Source organism: Acomys russatus, chromosome 10 (assembly GCF_903995435.1).
Source record: "Acomys russatus chromosome 10, mAcoRus1.1, whole genome shotgun sequence".
Lineage (NCBI taxonomy): Eukaryota > Metazoa > Chordata > Mammalia > Rodentia > Muridae > Acomys > Acomys russatus.
In genome coordinates this window covers 50,685,931-50,712,673 of record NC_067146.1, presented here as the reverse complement: position 1 = coordinate 50,712,673, position 26,743 = coordinate 50,685,931, and the positions used below count along the sequence as shown (strand labels likewise).

The window sequence follows — 26,743 nt, the reverse complement described above, 5'->3', positions numbered from 1 at the left end:
AATAGGATTCTGAAAACCCAGTTTTGCAAACTGAAACATCAGGCTATCAATAGCTAAGCCATTTTAAGGTGTCCTGAAGTATTCTAAGAACCTCTCATTTTTCTATCCCAATGAAAGCTCTTGTTTCCATTTCTGAGCTGAGGCATCGATTTGCTGTAGTCCTCACTTGATTCATTAGATTCAACTTGTGGAATTTATGGCTATAGCCTTAGGGACATTTACCCATTTCCTTTAGATTTCCTCTGGGATGGGAAGAGAAATTTGCACCGATGCCCCCTGCAAACCAGATTTCTCTAAACTGGTTTCCCAGACAGAATTTTACTTCCAAGGGAAATACTGGTGGGTCCTTGTGTCTGTCACTCACTTAACAGAGTTTTACTGCATGTTGGCTCCTCGTTGTCTTGAGGAAGCTTTAGCTTTAGTGAAAGAACAAGTGAGAAAATATGTTTGCAGCCGTCAGCTGGTGTAGCAGGAGGCTCTGGATACGTTTGCAACAATTAGGCTCCAATACCAGGTTGTTACAATAGTGGGTGCAGACAGGCCCAGTCCATCCTGATAAAGGCAGGGGTTTTGGGGAGCTTCCTAACTAGAAAAAATCCCAAGAGCCTCTTAACAGGCTGTCAGGAAGGCTTTCAGAGCATGAGGTGTCTACACACAAACAGGGAGAGAGTGAGAATGCCTTCGTAAACCAGGATTAGCCTGGGCAGATGTGAACAAGGTCAGATAAAAATGGATGTATCTACAGAGCTAGCTCATAGATGCCACAGAGAGCTACGGGAGGAGTTTTAGTCACTTAATTGAGATTATTTAAAATGGCATAATCCCATCACTTGGGAGGCCAAGGCATGAGGATTCAGAGTTCAGGGCAGTCCAGCATATAACGCAAATTCAAAGCCAGCCTGTGCTACATAGTTAGATCCTGCCTCAATAAAAACAATTATTTTTTTAATGGCATAGTTTTAACAGAGGTGTGTACAAAGGGTCCTCTTAAATAGTAAGAGAATATAATTGTCCTGGTTAGCTTTAGCTGTTAACACAGCCCAGAGTTTTCTGAAGAAGTCTCATTTGGAAACTTCTCTAATCCTGTTCACCTGTAGCTTGTCTGTGGGACATTTTCTTGGTTGCTGGTTCATGTAGGAAGGTTTGTAGCACTGCAGGGGGTATCACCGCCTCGAAGGGTGGGCCTGGCTATATAGGAGAGCAGAACCCAAGGACAAGGATTCGCTGAACAGCTTCTCCGTGGCTTCGGCGTCATTTCCTGCCTGACTTCCCTCACTAAGGCATTATGACCTAGAAGGAAACACTGTATAAACCCCACATTATTTCTGACCATGGTATTTATCATAACAGAAATCAAACTAGGACAATAGTGAAGTGAGTTCTTAAAATGTGTTTTTATAGTTTGGTTAAGACTCTACTTAGCATTTTCTTGGTAGACTTTGAGGCACTCTCTAAGCCCAAGGGGCATGTTCCATGAAAGCCTTCACTTACCAGGAAACTGGGACAGAGGGGAGGACATCCTATTGGGACTCTAGATGAGAGAAGCATGGGAGAATGGCAAAGTAGAAGGATCCAGAGGGTCCTAGAAACCTACAAGTAGAACATTATGATAGGCAGATTTGGGCCCAGGGGTCCCGCTCAAACTAAGGCACCAGCCAAGGATAATACAGGCGGTAAACTTTAAACCCCTACCCAGATCTAGCCAACGGTCAGAACAGTCTCCACACTTGAGAGTGGGATATGACCTTCTCACGTACTCTGGTGCCTCACATTTGACCATGTCCCCTGGAGGGGGAGACCTGGTGGCACTCAGAGGAAGGACTGCAGGTTACCGAGAAGAGACTTGATACCCTATGAGCATATACAGGGGGAGGTAATCCCCCTCAGGAACAGTCATAGGGGAGGGGAATAAGGGGAAAAGGGGAGGGAGGGAAGAATGGGAGGACACAAGGGATCGGATAACCATTGAGATGTAACAAGAATAAATTAATAATAAAAAATTTAAATAAAAGAAGAAAGAAACCATTAGAATGATGTTTTTTTTAAAAAAAAAAGAAAGACAGAATATTCTTAATTGAATTCACCCAACTCTTTTTTTTTTTTTTTTTATGAATAAAAGTCACTTGTCAAATGAAGAGGTAAGCAGACACAACAGACAAATAGTGTGGCCTGGGGAGGTCATTGGCTCTGTGGATAACGCATTTGTCATCAGGTGTAAGGACCAGAACTCTCATTTCAAACGCTGAATGGGCATGGCAACCACTCGGAGTCCTTGCACTCAGAAGGCAGAGGTAGCAGATCCCCATGGCCAGCCGGCTAGACCACCCAGACCAGCAGGAGTTGACCCTCCCTCCATAAATACAGTGGAGGGCAAACAGCAAAGACTCCTGGCAGAGACTTCAATCCTCCATGTGCACATTCCCCTACATATACATAAATACTCACATATGCATATACACACACATGCATGCACATGCACACACTCACACATGCACACACACGCACACATACACATGCACGCACACGCATGTGCCTGTGCATGTGCACATACGTGCACATACACACCAGGACACAAAAGCAATCAAGCAAACGAAAAACAGATGGCGTGACTTGGTCAAATCTGACTTTGCATGATGGCGTTCTAAGCGCCAAAGCCAGGGATTCAAAAATAGAGATTTACTAGCAGAGTGACAAATAACAATTCCAGTGACATGAAGATAAGTGCTAACGTGGTATGATGCAGACTTTCATGACCAAAGTGGTTATCAGAGAAATGGTCCAAGGATATCACTGCATGGAGATGATCCAGAACAAAGCTGAGACTCACCGGTAAGCTTTGCTTCTGCTGGCAGAAACAAGCAGAACTATATACTCATGTGCTTGACAATGGAGCTAGTGAACTCATTTAGAATCTATTGTTTGTTGATAATTCATAAAATCAGTTAGCTTTCTAAATTTGGATTTATTTATAATAAATGTCTTGGGCTTTTGGTTTTTTCATTGTTGTTTGGTTTGTATTGGATGGTTGTTATGGTTTTGTATTGGGGAGTTGTGTATGTGTGCTTTTATATTGGGAGGTTGGGTGTGTGTGTGTGTTACATCGGACGTTGTTTGCATGTTTGTGGTTATTTGTGGGATGGATGTGCGTCTTTGTGGTTGTATTCCTTTTTGTCTGCTTTAATCATGTCAGAGCAATAGGGAACCGGAAACAGCATTAGATCACATATGCTTTGAATGTAGATACTAAGATATGAAAGCGTTCTAGGGCCTGAATTGCTTTCTGTACTACACATGCCAAAATGTCTTTGAGATAAACACGAGTCCCTGCCTTGTATGAACATGTTCTGAAAACTAACCCGCTGGAATAATCCAAAGTTTGAGGTACTCTTAGCTGAACTGGGAATTTATGGAAAAAAAAAGAAATGTGGCTTCATATTTTTATTAAATAAAGAGAAAAAGTGCCGCGTGTGTGAGAGATTATATTTTGTATGGCATAGAGGAGCTGTTCATTTTTCCCTTGAGCCCGATTCATAAACATCTTAATTACTCAGAACTTGATTCCGTAGATAAATTTTCTCTGTTCTTTTAGAGCAGGTAATTGAGGAGGAGAAGAAATTGAGCCTTCTGTTCCTCCGTGTGAATTACTGCTCATTTCCTCCATGAACTTACTGAAATTAAATACCGTATTTCAAATTTGAGTCTTGCACTCTGCAAAAACTACTCTCCTTGCTAAGTAAGATCTTGGAGAAGTTAGCAAACAGTCAAACATCATACAAAACATGGAAATCTGTATCACACCAATAAAGTCCCTGGTGATCTGAGCCCAAAATTAATAGAAATAAAAAGTGAAATTTTAGAAAAACTTAATAGCAAAATTAATAATTATGCTGCATGAAGTTCAATATGTGTTTTTCATTATAAAATTCTTAGGTTAAAAAAATATATTAAAATTACATTTGGGAATTGATTTTCAGGTCTCTTAAGGATCTATGTTAACACACAAGCATAGATATGTACACGTATAATACTTGTTTATTATCTGAATGTAGTAAATAATTCTGTGGAGCTGCTTTATATCCTGATTTTCCATCACAGGAGTGGCCTGTGCCTCTGTAAGGCATGTACATCTTAAAAGATGAGTTTAAGTTAAAAACATACACAGTCTCTTTTGAAGTATACTTATATATTCCAAATCCTTTTCACACCAAAGAATTAAGGGCTATTTTAAAAGATAATGTTTTTATCTGTTTAAATACCATAGCAAAATTACACTAAGAATAAGTTTCTGGGACATTTTTTTAGATTAATTTTTAATTACCAAAACCGGTTACTAAATAAAAAATGAACTTCGTATAAAGTAAAGTACATTGTTCAAGGTAAGGATTATGCTCTTTCTCTTGAAATATTCACTTTGTCACTTATCCAGTGATTCTTAAATAATAAATATCAGCATTTCATTCATACCTACATTCTGCTAATGTTTATCAGGGCTTTTTTCTCTATAGAGGGACTACACAAGTGGGTGTAGAGTGAGAAGTTGACCATCAGTGTAGACAGTGTTCTCTGCAGTACCACGCCTCTGGAAACTCACTCTGCTGCCCCAGCCCAATGTCTCTGCACCGCCAAGGCCTCTGAATTTCTTTTGTGATATCTGCTTCACTCTACTTTGACTTACACACTGGCCATTTCTATACATCTGCTTTTACCCTTTGTTGCTTAGATGATCATCAAAGACTGGGGAATGTACATCTCTTTGTGGCTGGAGATACATGGGAACTAGATTGAATTTGGTTTGGAGCTGAGGGAAGTGGCTTAGTGGTGTTCCTCGTTTATGCTCAGTGTCATACCCATTTCTGACTTCTGTGGTGGTGGAGTAGGCCGAGGGAAATCCACGGACAATTCAGATCTTAATATGAGCCAGCAATTTCCAGGCCCTTACTGACTAATCAAGGGCATTTGATAAGGAACCCATCTATCACAAAGAGGAGCTCTTTGGGAAGTTTGCTATATATGATGTACTGTACTGTCATCAAAACCTATGTTATTCCCCAGGTTGTAAGAAAATTATCAAATCAAATATATGTATCAGAAGATTGCATGCTACCTCTTAAATATGTATAATTATGTTAACCAAAAAAAAAACTTTAAAAAATTGATTTCCAATAATTTGGAAAAGAGAGTTTCTTTATGAAAAAGAAGGCAAGTTGGACAGTATCCAGCAAGGATGGCTAAATGACTCAGAGCAGAAGGACGTAAAAACACATCCTAACAGAATGTCCAGGCAAGCAGGAGGTCCAGAGCTGGGCTTCATCTCTCGGGAGGGAGGCTGACAGGAGTAAGCATGGTGCCATCCCTTAGTGTCATATCCCTTGCAAGCCATTCTGAGAGCCGAGACCAAGGTCAGAGCCAAAGGAGGTTGATAACGTAAGGAAAGGCACGTACATGATGCCCCTCCAAAGAAAAGATTGGGACATCCAGGAAAAACAAAAACCAGACAGGCACATAAGTACCGAGGCCTTGATTATATTGGTCCAGGGAAAGGAGGCCTTCATGGCCAGAAATCTTGGCAAACCTGACATATTTTGCATTTCTTGTCTGGAAAAAGCTCTCCTTTATGGGCATGGAAGGAAACTAGAGAAGAGTTGGTACCCAGAAAGGATTGGGGGAGGTCGCAGCATTTGTTACATACACAGAGTACAAGAGAAATCATTGTGTCTCTTCCTAGGATAGGCAGGGCAGTGGCCATGAAGAAAATAGGTATAGGACAGAAAGAAAAAGGCACAAAAGGGGAGGACAGCTGTTCATTTTCTACCCTGTGGTCACTGTCCATCTGCCATAAGCTGGAAGAGGTCCCCTAATGAGGTTGCAGCCAGAAAGGTGACTAAGGAACGAGACATGAGTAAGTCACACACTGTCACATTTCTGTGCAGAGTCAAGTCCACAAATCCTCTTCATGGATAGATTTGACCCCAAGCAGAAGACTTTGCTCCATTGAATCCTCTTTTTAAAAACAAACCAATATCAAGCACAAAATAGAAAATGCTTGCTCTGAAAATGTGGTGTTTCTACATTTGGGGGATTTAAAAGAAGAATGTGTCTAATACAGAATATTTTTGAGGTCTCATTAATTCGATTATCCTACTTTGACTTCTAATACTTAATATTAGTTTGAGTAAATGCTTAAAATGAATATTTTTGTGTGTACTAATCCTTTTTACAGTATTGTAATGTTTCCTCAATTATAAACCATAAATATAATTATACTTATAAATTATAAATGTATCTAGTTTCCTCCAGGAGTATTTTTGGTGGGCAGAATAGCAATGCAGACATTAAACACTAGATTTCCATGTTTAAATAATTGTTAATTGATAACTCAATGCTGACCAAATATTATGAACATACTCATTTCTCTAAATTAAAACCTTCTATTAATAAAATAATGATTTATCAAATTTATTAACTTTGGTTATCCTATTGTATCAAAATTGAATTCATTTGTTCTTGGCAGGGCCAACAGTAACTCCGGGATTTTCCTTTGTGTAGAATGGAACAATTCTTAATTAAAGTGATTATCTGTGGGATCCTTTCAGCCATGATTCCCATCTATGTCATTAGGAACCCAAAAGCCCCAGGACATTTCCTGCCTGGGCTGCCACAAAACATTATCTGATACACTAAGCATTCTTTCTCACCCCGCCTTTTACCCAAGAATCCAAACGCAGCTTCCCTGGCCCCAGCCCCTGAACTTCAGCAAGGCATAAGCTGCCAGATTTCTGTTCAGGCCCAGCACGGAGAGATCAAGCCTGGCGTTCGTGAGACCCAGGAGCACCCCTGCATTGGAGGATGTGGAGCACCATCCGACATGTGGTCCGCAGCTAAGAGTATGGTGCTGGGAGCTTGGTAGAGCGCTGGCTCAGCCAAGGACCTGCTTCCTTCAGCAGCCTTTCCCTAGCACGTATTTTAACTCTCAGATCTGAGATCTGGTAAAAATAACATACTTAAGACAAAGCCCTCGTCTCTCTTGGTAGATTTTCTCACTTGTCTTGAATACTACATTTGTTCCATGGTATTCTGTGATAGCTGATATACAGTAAAATGATGAGAATAATGAAAATGATTTGCTTTGAGCAGTATTAGAAAATAAGCTAGATTGCTACTAGTGAAAAGCTAACTATAATTTATAGGATTTCTAAATTATGTAAATTTCATAATAGTGTAGGTTTTGAATAGTGGGGAAGGAATAAAATAACATAAAAATAAGTTGTATGAGATAAATTTACACAATTTATAAATTATATAAATTTTATAATAGTATAAGTTTTGAGTAATGGGAGGAACGGAATAACGTAAACACTGAGAAATATTAAACTGACCTGAAAATGATAATATTTTATGCTTAAAACTTGGGGGGGCATATTTTAGTTACAGCTTGTAGGTTAGTGCTTCTAGACTTGGTATATTAAGATATTACTCTTGCTGCCATAGTAGGCTAGCTTGATATCATAATAAATGGGGCTTCTAGAATGTTTCCCGCAGGCTCCAGAAAGATGGAGATAAAGCTTCAAGTGGAAGATAGTCATTTCTACGCTATCATTTTAAAGGGATGGGTAAATACACACAGCCACCTCCCAAGAAATAGCTAGACAGATGTTCACTATCTAGAATGGATTTATAGCTAACAGTAGTCTTTATTGGGGAAGAATTAATTTAAAGAAAAAAAATCACAAAATAGCAAGTAAGATCTTACTATTTTTCTTTGATGCCTTGGGGGTACTTTGATGGTATCCCCCCCACACCCATGAATCAAAAAATCACTCATAGCTAAAATTAAAAAGCATAAACTATAATTACCACTGTAATCATTACTCCAATAGATTCATGTCACCTATCACATTTTCCCATTTCAGTGTAGAGTCTCTTCTTTGATTGCTGCAGCTGAGAGTCATAGGTAAACTCCTGGGAGTGACACTGGCTAGCCGTTTAAAAGCTTTCCTTAAAGTTGCCCCGTTCATCTCTTTCTCTCCAATCTCGAGTTAATGGTCCTGTCCTCCATTTACCCATCTTGAAAGATGAAAGGGCATGTTGATCCTGCTAAGGCTTGCTTCAATCATAGCAAGGAGCCCTAAGCAGCCAGATTGCACTCCATAACTTTGTGATGGTTTTATATCAAATGCTGTTATTTACATGCAGTGCCTAGAGACAGCTCATCTCAGAGGGTGAGGTTTGAGTGATGACAGCAGTAGCAGTTGTGCCATGGGAGTCCTCCAAAGGGCCCTGTCCAGACACTCCTCGAGCCCGCAGTATTTATGGCCCCACTATGTTATCTAGAGGCATGATTTCTGCCAGTGAGCTTCCCCATCTATCAATTCCATGAGATCGGTCCTCTCCTAGTTCTGTGGCCCTGTGCTGCATTTTAAAAGGCAGATTGTTTTTAAGGCAGAACTTTGGCGGTCGGAAGCTGGCAAGGCTGCTCTCTACAACCACTACCAATCCCCAAGAGGACAATAGCTCCTTCCACTGCGTTCTGCTCTGATTTACTTTAGCAAGTCCTGGGATTAGTGAGAAAGGGTATAACCATGTTAAAAAAAAAAAAAAAAAAAAAAAAAAAAAAAAAACTACCCAGGCCTCGAGAGATGAAATGCCAATTGATTTATCCTCTTACTATAAAAGGGAAAAGAAATAGAGGGAGCTGCTAGAGATACAAACTCAATCCCCAAACTACAATTTTATATTACATATAAAAAAAGAAAACTACAGGGGAAACACAAGCCAGGCTTGTTTTTAATATATGTGGTTGCAAACCAGGCATCCACTTGCCAGCAAGACTGGACTATTTATAACCTTTCTCTCTACCACTTAGTTGAACATGCACACAGTTCACTGCAGAAATACTAATGTATTTGGTTAGAAGGTATTGCCCCAGCTTTGCTTGGGGTTGTGGCATATGATATGGTGTATGCACCATATTTCCCTTCTGAAATCTGTAAGCTTAATAAGCAAATAGCCTCAAGTCTATTATCCACTAAGCCTCGAGGAATTAAGAACTCATGTTGCTATCTTCCCGAGGATGGAGTGCCTCGTCAGTGTCCATTAGAGGTCACTAATACTTTTGTCATTAGGTGACCTTGACATTATGTTAAAAGCTATAAAGTTCTTAATTTTATGTCAGCTACCAAGACTGATAGAAAGAAATGAACATTTGTCATGAGTTTTGAAAGGCTCCTGCTTCCAGGAGCTTTGCAGGCCTCTCCATGTTTGTGCAGGATGGTGGGTGAGCAACTGCACAGCAGGCTTCGCCATGTATGTGCAGAATGGTGGGTGAGCGACTGCACAGCAGGCTTCGCCATGTATGTGCAGAATGGTGGGTGAGCGACTGCACAGCAGGCTTCGCCATGTATGTGCAGGGTGGTGGGTGAGCGACTGCACAGCAGGCTTCGCCATGTATGTGCAGGGTGGTGGGTGAGCGACTGCACAGCAGCAGGTCTGTGCTGTGCTTCAGGTGGGCCGCATTGGACTCTCACTTACAGTTGCTATTTTTTCATGTGGTAGTGTAGCCCTGCAAATAGCAACTCTATAACAGCTCTGTGAAGTCCCTGGCGGTCAGTATAGGACTGACGCCCTGCAGGGAGCAGGTCTTAGGAACTGCTGTCCCTTTTCATCTTGTATTGAGCATCTGGGGCTCATGAGATTTTATTCAGGTTCAACTCCAAAACTGAATGTTTCTTAAGTAAGCACACATCTGCTTAAAAGTAACTTCTTTAATTCCAACCCAATGCGCTTCCTCGTCAGAATATTTCAATTCGGTAATAGAGAAAAGAATTTTAGAAATTCTAAGTTTTCCTCATTCTTCAAAATACTTTTGTATGCCTGTTTATTTTAAATTGGCAAAGAGAATTATACGCAGTCATGTACAGCTTGCGGGCTTTGAAGTACCTATGCGACCACGCCTTGTGCCACACACCTTTAATCCCAGCACTTGGGAGGCAGAGGCAGGTGGACCTCAGTGGGTTTGAGTCCATCCTGGTCTATCAAGAGTTCCAGGACAGCCAGCACTCCATACTGAGACAAGTTTCTCTAAGGAAAAAAAAAAAAAGTAAGGCCATAGAATTAAAATTAGGTACAAGTATGATTAATTATTTAGAATGAAAAATTACATTCAGTGTCAGATTTTTAGCAACTGGCAGTTCTTCAGATTGCAGAATCAAGAAACAAACCTCTTGATTGGTTTTTTGGTGGCCCTATAATGCTGCTCTTATGCACTGGCTGCATGCTCTTAAGATATTTCATTATAGAGCAAACAACTGTGTAATGTTTTCTATCAAGAGCACAGAGGTAATTCTATCTCTGTCTTTTGATGTTTAATAGTTTACCCTCCCTACTCCTCATTAATAATGTCATTTAGTTTTGGGGGTGATTATTAGACAGGAAAACATCTCTTTTAGATTTCACGACATTTTAAACTTTGCGCAATGACTAATCTTAAGCTAATATTTGAACTGACGTCATTCATTAACCAATGTGTCATCATTGTCTTTGAGTCATGGTGCGGTGTGCGTCAGCACAGTGGGCTGTAGGAGTTCCTGGTAGCTCTTTTCATACTGGAAATAACTATATTCTTAAATAGATGAAACTACAGAAATGTGGCAGAGCAACCCACAGTAAATGTATCTTCAAACCACCTTTTCCTTACCTAAATTCCTGATGTAACCATGGCTGCCGTCACCACTGGCTGCCATGAGGGGCAGCATAAGGGAGCAGTAAGAATGAAAACAGCAAAAAAAATTTTTTGAGACAGGGTTTCTCTGTGTAGCCTTGGCTGTCCTGGATTCACTTTGTAGACCAGCCTGGCCTCAATGAAGTCCAGGCCTTAGGGTGAAGCCAAGTACTAGGTTCACCTTGCTGAAGCTGGCCAAAATTTGTATCTGCCCTCTTATGCTAGGTGGTTGGACTAGGTGGGAAATTCACAGATGAAGTGGTGAGTGTCCCACCACCCCTCCTCTGATCTCAAGTGGCCTGGTGAATGGGGAAGCAAGACTCCACCCACTGGTCTAGGACCAGACCTGAAGGTTCCAGGCTGAGACAAGAACTCACAGACAGAGCCTTAAGAGGTGTGGCATTGGGCAGAGTCCTGGATTTCAGTGGAACATGCCACGCCCTTATACCATTTCTAGTCATGGAGTTTGCCTGGGCATACCCACCCTTCCCTGAGTCGTGCAGACCCTTGGGATGAAGGTACAGCCCAGTTTAGAACAAGCCAAAGAACTGTTTCCAACACTAGGAAGCAAGCTGCGGCCATGCCAGTCTTCACTGACAGGGATCTAGAAATGTCCCAGTGCCAACTTGTATGGGACAACCTCTGTGTTTCAGCTTCCTCATCTCCAGGTCTAATATCAGCTTCAGTGCATCCCTGAATTGGTGCAGAGCCCCAGTTGCTCGGAGACCAAGGGTCTACCTTCACCAGCACCATGCCAGCATGGAGTGATGCAGGAAGACCCCTTGGGAGTATGACAGGACAGGAAAGCAGGAGACTTTGCCCTGGGATACAGCACTTAGTTGTTGAGGTTTAACCTTGACCAGAGCCCAGTAGGCCTCCCCGCAGGCCTACCTGCAGATGGAGCCTCTGGATCAACTTGAGCTAGAAAAAGACACATGGCCTCAATCTATGCCCTAGCTAGCATTTTCTCTTACTTTGTTGTTTCTGTTCTTTTGTGGTTGTTTTTGTCAGTACTGGAGATAGAACCCAGGGCCTCATGGGTGCTAGGCAAACTCTCTACCACCAAGCTCTTGCCTTAACCCATTTCAATTATCTTTATGATCCTGTTAAATTGCCATCGTTTCAAAATAACTTGTTACAGTCAAAATGTATTCCTTGTAAGCGTCACACTCATCACAAAGCAAAGGTCTATTGGCCTAACAAAATAATAAGCAAGGAACTAAAGGGCCCTGTTAGAGTAATTCACCCAACAGCAGAGGACTGTACATGCCAGAGACAGAAACTGTAGGGGGAAATTACTGTGAGTCTTTGTTAAGAAGTAATTAAACTTTTATCTCAGGGACAACTCTGATCAGCCATTTCTTTTTTTTTTTTTTTTTTTTTTTTTTTTTTTAGGATAAATGAATTTTTGAAGTGGAGTTGTAAAATATTGACTAATAGGTTAAGAGGTCAAATAGCGCAGGCTGGGAACTGCTTCTGGATGCTCACAGGTTCCTGCTCAACCTTCACAGCAGTTGGGAAGGGGGCTGCCGTTATTTTTCTTGGGTTTTTTTTTTTGTTTGTTTTTTTGTTTTTTTGTTTTTCAGTACCAGTAACCAGGGCGGAGTAATAGCAAGTTTCTTGCCTGAGGCCACACAGCTGAGAGATGTGAAAGTTCGAATGAGAAGCTTAGCAGCCTTCTAACCCCTCCACAGAGGGGTTTATCAGAGAGAGAGTTTCACTCTACTAAGTTGGAAACCAGTGTTTCTGATTTTGATTTACTAATATTGGGTGTCTAAAGGAAATGGCTAGTAGCCGCTGGATCTCTAAGTAGGAACCGCTTGGGAGATACAAACCTAGATATATCATTACTTTTCTCATTGCCGTGAAAATACTTGAGAAAAATCCAGTTAAGGAGAGGTTTATTTTGTCTTATAATCTGAAGCATAGTCCATCGCATCAGGGAGAGCATGGTGGCAGCAGCTTGAGGCAGCTGGGTACAGCGCATCCTCCGGAAGCAGAGACACATCCTGGTGCTCCTCACCCTCAGTCAGGAAGCAGAGACACGTCCTGGTGCTCCTCATCCTCAGTCAGGAAGCAGAGAGAGACACGTGCTGGTGCTCTGCACCCTCAGTCAGGAAGCAGAGAGAGACACGTCCTGGTGCTCCTCATCCTCAGTCAGGAAGCAGAGACACGTCCTGGTGCTCCTCATCCTCAGTCAGGAAGCAGAGACATGTCCTGGTGCTCCTCATCCTCAGTCAGGAAGCAGAGAGAGACACGTGCTGGTGCTCTGTACCCTCAGTCAGGAAGCAGAGAGAGACACATGCTGGTGCTTTGCACCCTCAGTCAGGAAGCAGAGAGAGACACGTGCTGGTGCTCTGCACCCTCAGTCAGGAAGCAGAGACACGTGCTGGTGTTCAGCTCGCTTACTTTCTCCTCTTTATTCAGTCAGTATTCTCAGCCCACGGAATGGTGTCACCCATATTTAGTATATATCCTCCCACTTCACTTAACCCAATCTAGACATTCCCTCACAGATGTGCCCAGAGGTCTGTCCTCTAGGTAACTCTAGAGCTTGCCTGTCCACTTGACAAAGAGTACTAGGTGTAACACTGGGTCATTATAGGATAAATTTTAATAAATGCCTGAGATTATGTAATGGACCCCAAGGGAGTAAATATAGAGACTAGAATGGATTAAAACACATTTGGGTCTATTAGGGAAGTAAATCGTACTCACCAGAACCTGAGGGTGGGGATGGAAAGCAAGGTAAAGAGAGACATCAGGAGAGGGGTACAGTCTCAGTTAGAATAAATAGCCCATGATAGCAAGAGAAAGGCAGAAAATGTGGCTATAGAAGGCAATGTAGAATATGTAGACTTGTAGAGGGGGAACATTGTCATCTACATGTTTGTGTGTGGGCGAAGTTGTAAAAACAACCCAGTGTTCTCGTACTTGATTTGATCATGATAAGCAGGGTTTTTAACTAGCACAAGTTCAAAGACACAGTTCAGTGGCCCGGCTCAGGACATCTCAATGAGGAGTAAAGGGTTCCTTCTTGCTAGAAAGTGTGTGGTACCCAGCTCCTTCAGCACAAAAGAAGAGATGACTTCTCTCATACTGCAGTGCAGATGTGTCCTGAATCAGTATTGGTAAAAATACCTGTCATCAGACACTACAGTTGGGAACGATCAGTAATGCTGTAAACAACAGTTGGTGGCTGTTTATCTTCATCACTTAGCATCTTATCAATTTATAATTAGGAGCTGACAACTGAGACAACTAGATAGATGACTAATAAAGTCCCTTTACATAAAATAGATGGCCCTCCCTCAAACACTGGGCATGGAGATCATCTTTCTGCAGCACCATGTGGTGGCCAAATTTCTCGGGTTCTGCAAGGTTCACTGATCGCTTTATATCTGTGTGAGGCAAAGGAAACGTAACAGACCTTGTACAATGGGCTGGCAGAAAAACAACAAAAATGCTTGACGTTTTTGGTTTCTCGTTGTTGTTTCTGAGACAGGGCCTCAGTGTGTGGCTCTGGCCCTGGCTCTCCTGGACTCGTGATATGGAGCGGGCCGGCTTCCAACTGGAAGAGACCTACCTGCCTCTGCTTTCTGAATACTGGGGATTATTATGTCTATAATGCCTGACCTTTGAACCTTAGATCCATTTTAAGTCCAGCATTGTCTCTTAGACCATGTCCCCATGGTTTTCAGGGGTCTTCATTTCATTGCCAAATCTTTAAGTTCCTACGATGTTGCTATTTTTAGAATGAGTGGTTGTATCAAAAGTGGTCCTGGCTTTGGAGAAATGCATCTGCAAATGAGGGTACTTTGCATTTGAGATTTAGCATTGTCTTTAATGCCTGGCCTTACCCTTCAGACTTGTCAATTGGATACCTTTGATGTGAGAGAAATAAAGGGGTACTTGTTGCAGGTACCCTACTCTACACAAAAGAGCTCTCTGTGTATCACACCTGGCCAGGAAGTTGGAAGTACCATTAGGCACCAGGATATGCAAGCGTGCAATTAAGAGCGAGCGGGTCCTCCCCTCTCCTTCACAAGGGTCAAGCAACCATGTTGAGTCTGGGAAAGAACAGATCTCACACTACTGACTGAACTCTACATGACCAGGGGCATTTCAGCCTCAAAGAAGTTATTGTACAGAGTGGTTTTATGCAGGTAGCGGCTTCAGTCTGACTACATATGGGGCACGATCCCGTCACTGGACTGGTACCATTTGGAAGGATGACTGAGGAACAGCCTCCAAGTAAGGTAGATCTCCAGAAATGAACTCCTCTCCAGAAGTTGCTCCCACCAGCTGCAGTCCCTATCTCAGTTCCATTGGCAGGCCACCTGGACCCTGAACCGAAGTCATGGTGTCCCAGGTGTCTATCCCTCTGTTGGAACCCCTTATGGTCTCCCTGGTGCAGTTCTCTTGAGAGTAGCGATTTGTTCTCTTTATGCTGGTGAATATGTGCTGAAAGGACTGAGGGATTAGTAAGTCTTATAACTGCGGAGAAGTCCCTCGCTCACAGAAAGAACACAAACACGGGTTGAGGAGGGAGGGGAGGCTGCAGGCGGGATGATGAGCTAATCAGTTACAGACACCAGTGAGAGCTAACGAGGACCCCTCAACAGTGTTGAGGAGGAGATGCATTAAAGAACTCATTTTAGGGAATTTTATGATCCAGTGGCTAAGCAAAAGTGAGTGAGTCAAGAGACACGTGTCACTGTTTCATAGGCATGCCATAAGTTTAATCTCCTAACACTGAAATGGCCACATCAGGAAATTGATGGAAACCATAAATGTTATCTTGGATATCTATCTATTTGATATGTGTCAGCACTCTTTCTATGCTTGCTTTATAAATGATGTGCAATATTTTGCATTCTGTATGTAACTCTTTGGTTGTTATTTTATCCTTCTCAAGGATTCACCTTATTCGTTGACTTTTAAGCCCTTGGGCATGCAAAACACAAAAGAAGCATGCCAGTAGCACCTAGTCTTCAGGATAGTCTGAACTCCCCTGAAACACTACCAGACCTCATTTTTGTTTGGGTTAAAGTTTCACCCGTAAATCCTGCCAGCTTCCATTTCCAGCCTCACAGTGAAATATTTTTTTTTTTAAGATTTGTTTATTTATTGTTATGTATACGTGCTCTGCCTGCATGTGCACCTGCAGGCCAGAAGAGGGCATCAGATCACTTTATAGATGGCTGTGAGCCACCATGTGGTTGCTGGGAATTGAACCGGGGACCTCCTAGCAGTCAGTGCTCCTAACCACTGAAACATTTCTCCAGCCCTGCGATATTTATTTTAATCATATGTTCTGAAATGTAGAATTTAGTGACAATTACAGTGATATAAGGTGTGTTTCCATGAAGAACAGGGTAGCTAGTGGCTTTCTGTTGGATACCCCTTTCGTTCATCCTTTTTCACTCACATTTCAGCTGTGAGGATAAATCTAAGAAAACTGCTGTCTGGCCTTTTAGCAATTGCAAACTAACTGGTTTTGTACTGAACACCACTGAAATGAAATAAATTAGTCTGACGAAAGCTTGGCACCCCTGATGACTACAAATGTAAAACCATCGACAGATGCTATTTGCTGAAACGGAGGCTCTTCTAGCAGACGGATAAAAGTTAAACACAAATTGCACTGTTTCTTTTCCTTTTGGTTCATTTGTTTTTATGGCAATATAAAAAAATCCCGATGTATTAGTTACAGTAAACTTGTAGCAAATGCTTCATGGCTGCTGTGGGTTTTCTGAGATCTTTGAAGTTACACTCAAAGCACTCTTTATTACATGAGCTCATTGAAAACTGAGACTCAACTTCTTCATCACTTTTAAATTTTCCTTTGGTATTCATATTCCAATATTGAAAATAATATTGAGAAGCAGTCACCAAATATTCACAGTGGGATATTATGTCTCTGTCTTAGAGATCAGCTGTTGGGCTGTGATAAAGTAATCTCTGTCTCATCTGCAGTAGTCAGTGTGCATTTAGAACTGGGAAGTTTTTACAGGATTTTGTTTTCTTCTATACTGTTGCATCATGTAGACAGCACACTTCCAAAGGGAATGGTGACTCAGCAAATTCAGTGACTCATACACCATTTAAAGTAATTGTTATAAATTGATACTCACCTTCAGGAGCAATAACGGCATTATTACTCATTCTTTAAGTTAAGATAATTTTCTCTACAGAACTGTTTATTTTAATCTAATTTAAGTAGTACACATGTCTCTAAAGAAATCTGAAATTTATCTTTGTTACCTTTTTTCTGGCTTCCAAGTTAAATCATATTTATGATAACAGAACACAGGAGTTGGAGTAATAGAATAAACATTCAAATAGTTTTAAAATGTTGAAAATACTTATAGGAAAGGATTATCTATAATTGAGTTGTTTTTTAACCTTCATATTTGTTGTTATTCTTGTTTATAGGGTCAGGATCATGTCGGTTTAGTTATTCTGATCCCAACATCACTGTGTCCTACGCCAAGAACAATTCTGTCGATTGGGTTCAGTTGGAGAAAATTAGGTTCGTTACCATTTAAAATATTCACTTCAGATCTGTTGTGAGTAGACTTCTGTGCCTCTGTTTGCCTTTACCCTGCCTTTTTCTTTGTCGTTAAAATACTTCAGTTGTTCATTGCTCGAGTCCTGGGTGTATCTATTATGGCCTGTCCTGCCTGAGGGAGACGTTGCTAGAAATGTAATTTTCCTATTCATAAATTCCTACTGTCAATACCTTTATACCGAACTGTTTTGGGATACATCACATTTTGGATCATAACTTTTGAGAGAGCATCCTTTACCACATAACATCACCAACTGTGGCAGGCAGGAGGTGAGCTGACTTCAGCCTGGCGTACCGAGATGAGAGTATGAGCAGGAACTGCCTGCCTGTATCCATTCCTGCCCACGGTGGTATGCATTCCCAGCTGCTAGGCCTTGGCATCTCATCTGTAATTCTGTCACCTAACTTCTACTGTCCCTCAGGCCCATCTTTAAACCTTGTGTTTTCCTTACTTTAAGAGTTCTCCAACAAGAAAACAGAGCGGGATGCTCCAGGTTGGAGAAGCTCTCTAATATTGGAAAGATTCGATAAACTTAGAAAATCCCAAATCATATTCCTCCCTGCTGCAGAGTTTAAACCGTGAACTAGAATTCAAAGTGGAAGATTAACTACAGGAATCAGATGCACAGGAAAACAGTGCCTCACACTTGGGCCTGACACACTGTTTGCTGAGCTGAGGGCAATAGCCCCGCACTTCTATTAAAGTGATTGTGTTGACTGGGTTAGTTCTTAAATTGGAACATTATTAAGTAGAACATTTTCCATCAGCTCTGTTCTTTTTGTTAAAAGAACAGTGGTCTGCTTAGGGAAGCCAAAGAAATATTAGGTTGATATCTTTAATACTAACCAGTTTGTACCAAGGCGTCTAGAACTCTATTAAAAAATAAGACCCACATATATAGACTTTAGTCTAACAAAGCTGAGAAAGGTCATTCTAAGTCAAGATTTTAATAAATCATTCCCCCATTCCTGGATGAAATTTCATTTATTGGTGGTTGTCACACGCCAAACTCTAACAAGCTGTGTCAACTTAATGACAGCGTTTGCTGTTCTATCTGATTTCTTGGAGTTCTGAAAATGCACTCATATTGGATACTTAGGCGTCTAAATGGATGTAATCAAACCAACATACGTATAGAAATTTCACCTATATCTCTACAGCTTGCCTTCTACTGTATCATATCATAGCCTAAGTAAATTATGTGTCTTTCTTGCTGTGCTTTTGAAGTGATAAGTTATGAAACCACACATTTGATTGTCCATATGAAGATCACATTCAGCTGAGTAGATTACATAATTTTTTCATGAAATGGCACTTTCAATTTCAGGCTGTGTACCAAGCCGCCATTCTCATGAATGCAGATTCCCCTCACCATTGTGAGCAGCACGAAAGGTTTTCCAACCACTGTCTGAAACCAAAGTTTATTCTCTTCATCAATTTAAATTCTTTCTGAAGCTAAAAAAAAAAAAAAAAAAAAATACTCACCATAAAATATTGTAAAAGAGAAGGGAATTGATTGCCCCCAAAGGTGAGATCTACCATCCATAACCCGCTGACAATTCTGAAGATATATATGTGCTTCACTGCTGAGTGAAAAATATGTCTTTTTCTCCAGCCCTTTCAAAACTGATTTATAGCAAGCCCGGCCTACCACTAGTTTGCATTTTAGCACCATTTTTAATCCCAGCTTAAACGATCATTTTTACAACAGCAGATTTCCACTTTGGTAGAATAAAATGACTAATAAAATGTTTATTATATAGCAAAAAGAACCAGATTCTAATATATAATATAAAAAGCTTATTAAACGATATCACTTTTAAAAGATTGATCTGTATATAATTGTAAATAATTATAAGTGAATACATTTAATTCCATGGCAAATCTCACATTTCATTCAGCTATCAGATGTAAAAACGTATCTGATGACTAAAAAAAAAATAACTATCATATGAAGACTATCTGTTATATATATATGTATATATATTTAAGTATATCCCATGTAAGTACTTACATATACTTATCTTAAACATCTCATGTAAAATGACCTCCAGTTGATGCATAATTTCAAAGTAAGAATCAACTTTAATAATTTCAAATTTTTTTTCTTGTCCAATGGTTTATTTTAAAGGGAGCATCTACCATGTGCCAGACCTGTTCTAGATACAACTTAACTCTTTTTGTATGGTTGCCATAGCACCTCGCACCGCTTTCCCTTCCAGTGTCCGCTTCCTGTCTTACTTGGATGCATTTAGTACCTGCTTTAATAGGAGAACTGTAACAAGCGGCCGGCACTGATGGTTGGGCCACGTGCTTGTCTTGAATCTATGAAGGACATGGTGTGTTCACAGCGGGATAATGATCTTACCCGTGGCCATGACCTCCCCTTCTCATTGGCTGTTTCAGAGCTCCTTCCAACGTCAGCACGGTCATCCACATCCTCTACCTTCCCGAGGAAGCCAAGGGCGAGAACGTGCAGTTCCAGTGGAAGCAGGACAGCCTGCGGGTAGGTGAGGTCTACGAAGCCTGCTGGGCCTTAGACAACATCCTGGTCATCAATGCGGCCCATAGACAAGTCATTCTGGAAGACAGTCTCGACCCAGTGGACACCGGCAACTGGCTCTTCTTCCCTGGAGCAACGGTTAAGGTTTGAGCACTTTCATTCTTCCTCCCTTTAGAAACCCTAAGGCTCGTTGGACCAGTTATTTCAAGACAGCTTTTTTCTAAGGCAACGTTTTGGAGTATCACTCATATATCGTATCTTACCATTTAAGAGTGTGACATCACTTTTTTAAAAAATATTTATTCATTTAACAATTGTTTAAACACTCAGACTGGGCCGAACTCCAAGAACATAATCATCAAAAGGCAAATGCATTTCTTCCCTTTTTGTGCCTATCAGTTTAGTAAAGGCAGATAGACATCTAGGTGTGCAAATGCAGGACAGCCTAGGTGTCGTTTTCTAAGAAAGCTTAGACTTTTGAGAGAACACCATAGCCAGGCTTGGGGCCTTAGGAAGGTTATCCAGAGAAGGAGTGCAAGCAGATCCTTGGAAGGATGCTTGGAAAGCAGCCAAGGAGGAGGAGGAACAGCATTCCAAGAACTGGGGATCTCATACCTAGAGGTTGGAACGGAACGTCTGTGTCTGCCACCCCACACCCGTGTGTTGCAAGCCCTGTCATACGTGAGGTCGTCCAGTCATGAGGATGGTGCCCCTGTGAATGGGGATTAGTGCCCTTCTGAAGGAGCGCTCGCTGGCCCTCAGCATGTGAGCACAGAGGAAGACTAAGGATGTGTGGGCCCGTACTGTCTTCCAGTGCTTTGATCTTGGACTTGACTTCCAAAACTGTTTAGAAATAGGTGTTCCTGTTTAACTTCCAGGCTACGGTGTCATAAGATAACAGCCCTAAACTAAGACAAGTAGTCTACATCTGTACATTATTATTTATAACGGTAACAAAATTACAGTTATGAGGCAGCAGTGAAATAATTTTATGACTAGGCGTCACCACAACATGAGGAACTGTACTGAAGGGTCACAGAATTAGGAAGGTTGAAAAACACTGGTCTAGATGGTGAATGAATGCATAAAGGAAAAAAAAACATTAAATGGGATCAAAAACAGTTCTCCAATGTCCTCTGTGACTTGTGGTAAGTAATTTTTGTGTATGCCAAGTGGGAAGACAGTGGAAAACTGCTAGCTGCTGTAGTACTGGAACCCTTTCTGAAGCTCATATCTACTGAAGTGCTTTAAATCAGAGCCAATCACATCGGTCCTCGAAATTGCTCTTCTAAGAGAGAACACTAAATGAAAGGAGTGTATGGTAAGACCAAGTAGCCGATTACAGATTACAGATATTATCAGGCAGGACTAGGAGAAAGAGGAATGAGAGGTGGACATAGTTCAGATTTTGTAACCTGCAGATAGAGGAGATTGGGAAGTGATGAAGAAGAGGGGGAAATGACAGATGCCAAGGACCAGGCTTGGGCAGCTCTATTGACAAGAAGCACGGGAGGAGGAACAGGCTAACAGGACTGGTTACCAGTGACTCTGGTTTGGACATATAGCTCTTGATGTTGTCAGGGCCAAGCAGCAAGTAGTTAGCAGGAAATCAGAGGCAGGGATCAGAAGTTACAAAGATGCAAATTTGGCAACTGGCACCTGGTGAATGGGGATAGCAGTCATGAGCTTGCCTGAGGAGAGACTATGGGATAAAGAACCAATGCGGAAAATGCTACTAGGCCTTCAACTGGATCCCTGCATGTCTATAATATGTACAAATAAATTGCAAATTCAGCTTACAGATTTTTTTTAATTTTATTTATTTATTTATTTATTTTTTAGCTATTACTTACTGATACAAAACAACCCTGTGTTAGTCAGGAGATCATTAAAAGGGTAACGAAGAGAATATAAAGGCTTAAAGTAGTTCCCTTTTTTGTGTATATAATATATGGAATTAACCCAGGACTTTTTGCATGCTTGGCAAGTATTCTATCACGAAGTTACACCCCCAACTCTCTTTTTACTATTTGGGGTGGGGGTACAAGGCCACACCAAATTGACCAGTTTGGCCTTGAACTCACCATCTAGTTCATATAGGTCTCACACTTCTGCCTCTGCCCTCTGCCCTCTGCCCTCTGCCCTCTGCCCCCACTGGCTCTCTGGTATTTAGGATTAGAGAGGCCTGTGCCACAGGGTGCAGCTTGTTCACTCCCTTTTATGTCAGTACTGAACAAGAAAAAGGGACTGCAAATGATTTAATAGAATCACATCACTGACACTCTCCTTCCTCAAGCAGTCAGAACGTGTAGTCATTTCAGCTCAGGGTGATGAGATCACACCTGTAGACTGGTCTTAGAAGCAAGTAACCCCTCTGCTCAGCTCAGAAAAGCACCCCACTAGGCCTCTTACAGAAAAGCTCCTGACACCGTCCAAAGTGACACCCCCCACATTCCCCTGTGCACAGAGAACTTCTGTCCGGGTGCTCTGTGTGATGTCTTCTTGCCACTGGGTTGAAAGAGGGATCTCTGCTGTCTTTATGTTAACAAGCAGGTACTGAACCGCTTCCCAGCATGTTGAGTCACCATCTGACCCTCATACCCTCCATAAAATGGATGTGCATGTCTGCCTTGTATTACAAGCTATTATATTAATCTAATTAGCTACTTGGTTCCTTAATGCATGTGCTTTGGTTCCATCCCTGATAAAAATGCATGAAGTCTGTTTTTGCTTCAGTACAAAATGTAATTAAATTAAAACTTTGGGTAGAGAATGCTTTTTTTTTTTCTTTTTGGTATTTTGTCCCACTCATAAGCTTACTAACCACACAGCTGAGAATTGCCAAGGGACCTCGGTCTACTAAGAGAAAAAAAAAGGCCACTGTGGTAATGATTTATTTCTTTGTTTTTAAGCCACCTGACAGATTGAAGTTTTTCTCTGATGTTTCTTTTGAAAACTTGAAAGAAATGCCATAGTTAAATCCAAGAATTTGTCCTTTTAACTCATTTATATAGCCAGTCTTGATTTTTGTTTGAAATATCTCAAAATGAAAACCTTTTCTTCGACTAGATGATTCAGCATTCTAAAATAGAAGTTGTTTTTTTAAAATATATGAAATATATTTGTCAAATATTAATCATGCCCTTAGTGTTCCTCCAAGATGAAAACTGAATACAATACAAATAGTTAGAAAACATCGCAGCATTTTAAATGTTGCTTTATTTTGGACTTTAATTGTAAGGATTATATATGTTTGCTCAACATACTTTGTCTTGTGTTCTTATGATTACCAAATGTTTCCAAGGTAGTTAATTTAAACTAAGTCAAAGAGTAAGCCTAACCATGATTAAGAGAGGAAAAAAGTGTGTGTGTGTGTGTGTGTGTGTGTGTGTGTGTGTGTGTACAAAAGCCTCTCAAATGCTTATGTTAATAAAGTAAGACTATATACACAGTTCTGACTAAAATGCTCAGCTGTTGATCTCAAAGACGATGTTTAAGGGTAATCAGTCACAAAAGAAAGAGAAAAACGAGTCATTGTCACTCACAGCATATATTTCTCTCATGTTCTCCAGATGGTTCAATTTGTCTGAAAATATTTACACTTTATCTGAACTGCCATCGTTTATCTCAAGTAGAGCAAAGTGGCAAAAGACTAGGCAGAGTACTTAATTAGCTCAAGAAGTCACATGCCCCAGGGTAGACATCAGCAGCTTAAATCTCCTCGGGGCTGGTAGGTCATTGACATTCTTGGGTCTTTAGTAATTAATGTGAAATGCATCTATAAGAATACAGCTTTTACTATGGAACCTGGTCTCATATTTGTTGTGGGTTGGGTGTTGTTGTTGTTGTTGGTGGTGGTGGTGTGTGTGTGTATGTGTGTTTGCCACATTGTGCTGGGGATTGAACCTAGGGTCCCCTGCATAAGAGGCAGGCATTCTACTGCTGAGTGACATCCTTAGCCCTTTGTTCTAGTTTGTTTGTTTGGTTGGTTGGTTTTGTTTGGTTTTTTGAGACAGGGTTTCTCTCTGTATCCTTGGCTGCCCTGGACTTGCTTTTGTAGAGCAGGCTGGCCTCAAACTCACAGAGATATACCTGCCTCTCCCTCCAGAGTGCTGGGATTAAAGGCATAGGCCATCACACCCGGCTGTTCTAGTTTTTGGTCAGTGGAAGTAGCTGGTAAGAGGTTTCCAACATGACCACCTGTGTTTCTATTTCACCCTTTTGTGCCCACAGCATTGTGCACCTGTGTCTCATCTTCCAGGCTTTTCGTAGAGAACTTTCCCACATGAAAGAAAAAGGTGTACCACATTCTATTGTGCTCCCTAATTACCATCATTATTTTTTTTTCCCACAAATCCCCAGTCCGCCCCTTGTTAACTGCCAAGTACATGAGGCTTTAAATACCAATAAATACACTGGTGCAAGCACAAGGCTCTTCAAAGCACCACCACCTTAGCAACTCCCACACCCCAACACACTCCCACGCACCTCACCCCTCCCCCCTCCCCCACACATGCGCTCTGCACAAGCAGGCCCTGTCAGCCCAGAAAGAGTCTGAAACCCACTCACTATTAAATCACCTGTTTCATGGGCTGGCGGCGGTGACTTTGCCTTCTTTCACTGAATGAGACTTTTAACTTCTGTATGTTTTTCTAGTAGCATAAAGAATTAGTGTCAGTTTATGCTCTACTAAAGTGGCTATTAGTTCATCAATGTAATTGTTAGACTAGCCGCAGCTACCACATAAGCGCCGCTTTCTTGGAAGCTGTGGGTGTTCAGAACACGTGTAAGAGTCAGGGACGCTGCCTTCCCACCTGATGAGGGAGAATGAGTAATCTCAAGACAACTTCTGTGCGCCAGCTGTGAGCGATTTGGGTTTAATCAAGGATTAAAGGACAGGAGCTGAATAGTTTGGCTCTTTCTGATGGAGACTATCAAGGTTTAGCATCTCACGCTGGGTAAGGTTCTTACACTCAGGAATGATGCTTGCAGTATCATGCAAACCACGCGGATCCTCGACAATAGCGGATGAAAATAATAATAGTAGCGTAAGTGTAGTTGCGATGGATGATAATTACAACAGCAGGGGCATTGGTAGCCTTTCCTGAAGGCTTGTAGGCACGGGCAGGGAAGACCTTGTTGTCAGCTTTGCATCTTGTCGATCAGCCCTGGGAATTTGAAAACACTGGCCCCCAACAAGCTCATCAGCAACAACTAGTTCATCCTTTCAAGTATGCATCCTGCAACTTGGGAAGGTCATTTAGGCTCAAAGCAAAGTATTTCCTGGAAGTTTGGAGGCTCAACCCAGGGCTGCTGTGACAGCTGCCCGCTTCCCATCACTTTGCCATCAAAGAGGAGGATTGCAAATGTCAGCGGATTACTCCCAGGAGAATCAGGGATAAGTGTTTGAGTCTGAATGTTTTTTCTCTTCTCCTAGTCTTTTATTAGTATCGCATAGAGTAGACTTTCTGAATGAGTCAGTATGCCATGGACTTGTGTTAGGCAAGCAGCTGTTTCCTCTTGTTGGTCTGTTTCCTCATGTCGTTCATGGCATGGCACATTTCTCTTGAATGTATAAATCATCCATGATTCCTTGCTGTCTCCTGTTTGCATGCCTGTGTGTGTGCGCGCACATGTGCACATGTGCACAGACATGTGTGTGTGTGTGTGTTTGTGTGTGTGTATGTGTGTATGAAAGACGTGCAAATAAGGGGAGAGTGTCTCTATCTGCTCAGCGAGCCTGGCTCCCTGCGCTGGCAAAGGCATCAGTCACTGCTTTCTGTCAGTGCTGGAACTGACCTACAGATTAAGAGCAGGTCACTGTGATGTAGGTGCTGGGCCATGTGCCTCCCATTCTTAAGAAACCTTCCCATTCTAATGGCTCTACCCGCACCTGCTGATCTCTTCCTATTTATTACCCAATTGCCTAGAGTTCTAGATTACCCCTGACCACCCCTTGGACATGTTTATGTCAAGTGCTGTTGAGAAGTAAATCAACACCGGTACTGTTAGAGTGACTGTCCTTGGGAATGGGCTGTGGTTTGAACCTGTGTATTCAAAAAGAAACTTACAAGAAGCAATTTTTCTGCAATTTATTTGCAAATTTATGCCAAGGAAGAGTCCTGTTTGCGTCTCTTCTCCCACCTGACTTTCAGTTTGCTTCTTTACCACATCTGCCTCAGATAATAAGGCAGTGGCGACGGCGGTTCTTTTTAGTTCAACAAACAACTAAAGGCCCTAGTGAAGACTACAGCCTAATATCAGGTAAGCCAACAGACCATCAAGGGGACCAATTAAATCAGAACAAGAGGGTCTGTTAGTTTTCTTACTCCTCTTATACACAGTGAATTTACCACATTTGTTGTCCCACTGGACAGAAGGCAAGTCTCCATCCCAGACTCAGTGTCTGTCCTTGCCCTCAAATGCTGCTGTTAACTGTCACAAACAGCTGAATCATCAGTGGAGGAAAAAAAGTCATGGCCACATTTTTTTTTTTAAATGTAAATAAACTGGCTGAAAATGTTTAAATCTTAATGCAAGTTGAGGCTACTGAGGGGGGGGGGGAAGTCTTTGACAATGGTGGAAGGGAAAAACAAAGATCTGCCAAATCATTTAAACCTGCCTTTTGGGCATAAAATCCACTCCCCCCCACCCCGCCCCTGGTAAGAGCGGGCTGCCTGAGAGGATGCCTGCTTCTCTTCCAGGTGCCATCCCTTTTGGTACCCTGTGAACGCCTTTCACGGTTGTGCTTTCTTGCAAGGCAAAAGGACAAATAGGAAGAGATCAGGTTTGCTTGGCAAAAAATATGCTTTGCAGATGGCTGTGCTGCACACTGTTTAGCATGGGACTTGTGGGACGTGTGCTGGGTTTGAGGATAAACCAGAGTGCAGGAAGGCTCGTGGCCAGCCATGCTCCCGTGTCCTCTTCCATTAGGAGTCTAAGTGAGAA

At 41.7% G+C, this 26,743-nt stretch overlaps 1 protein-coding gene across 1 annotated transcript in view; it reads left to right on the top strand.

Annotated features, from left to right (window-relative positions):
• Positions 1 to 26,743, top strand: part of Reln (reelin) — a 448,260-nt gene that overhangs the window by 223,951 nt on the left and 197,566 nt on the right. Inside the window, exons 9-10 of the mRNA XM_051152119.1 lie at positions 17,156 to 17,252; positions 19,699 to 19,939. Of these exons, the coding sequence (XP_051008076.1) occupies positions 17,156 to 17,252; positions 19,699 to 19,939 (338 nt within the window). The remainder of the gene's footprint in view (positions 1 to 17,155; positions 17,253 to 19,698; positions 19,940 to 26,743) is intronic.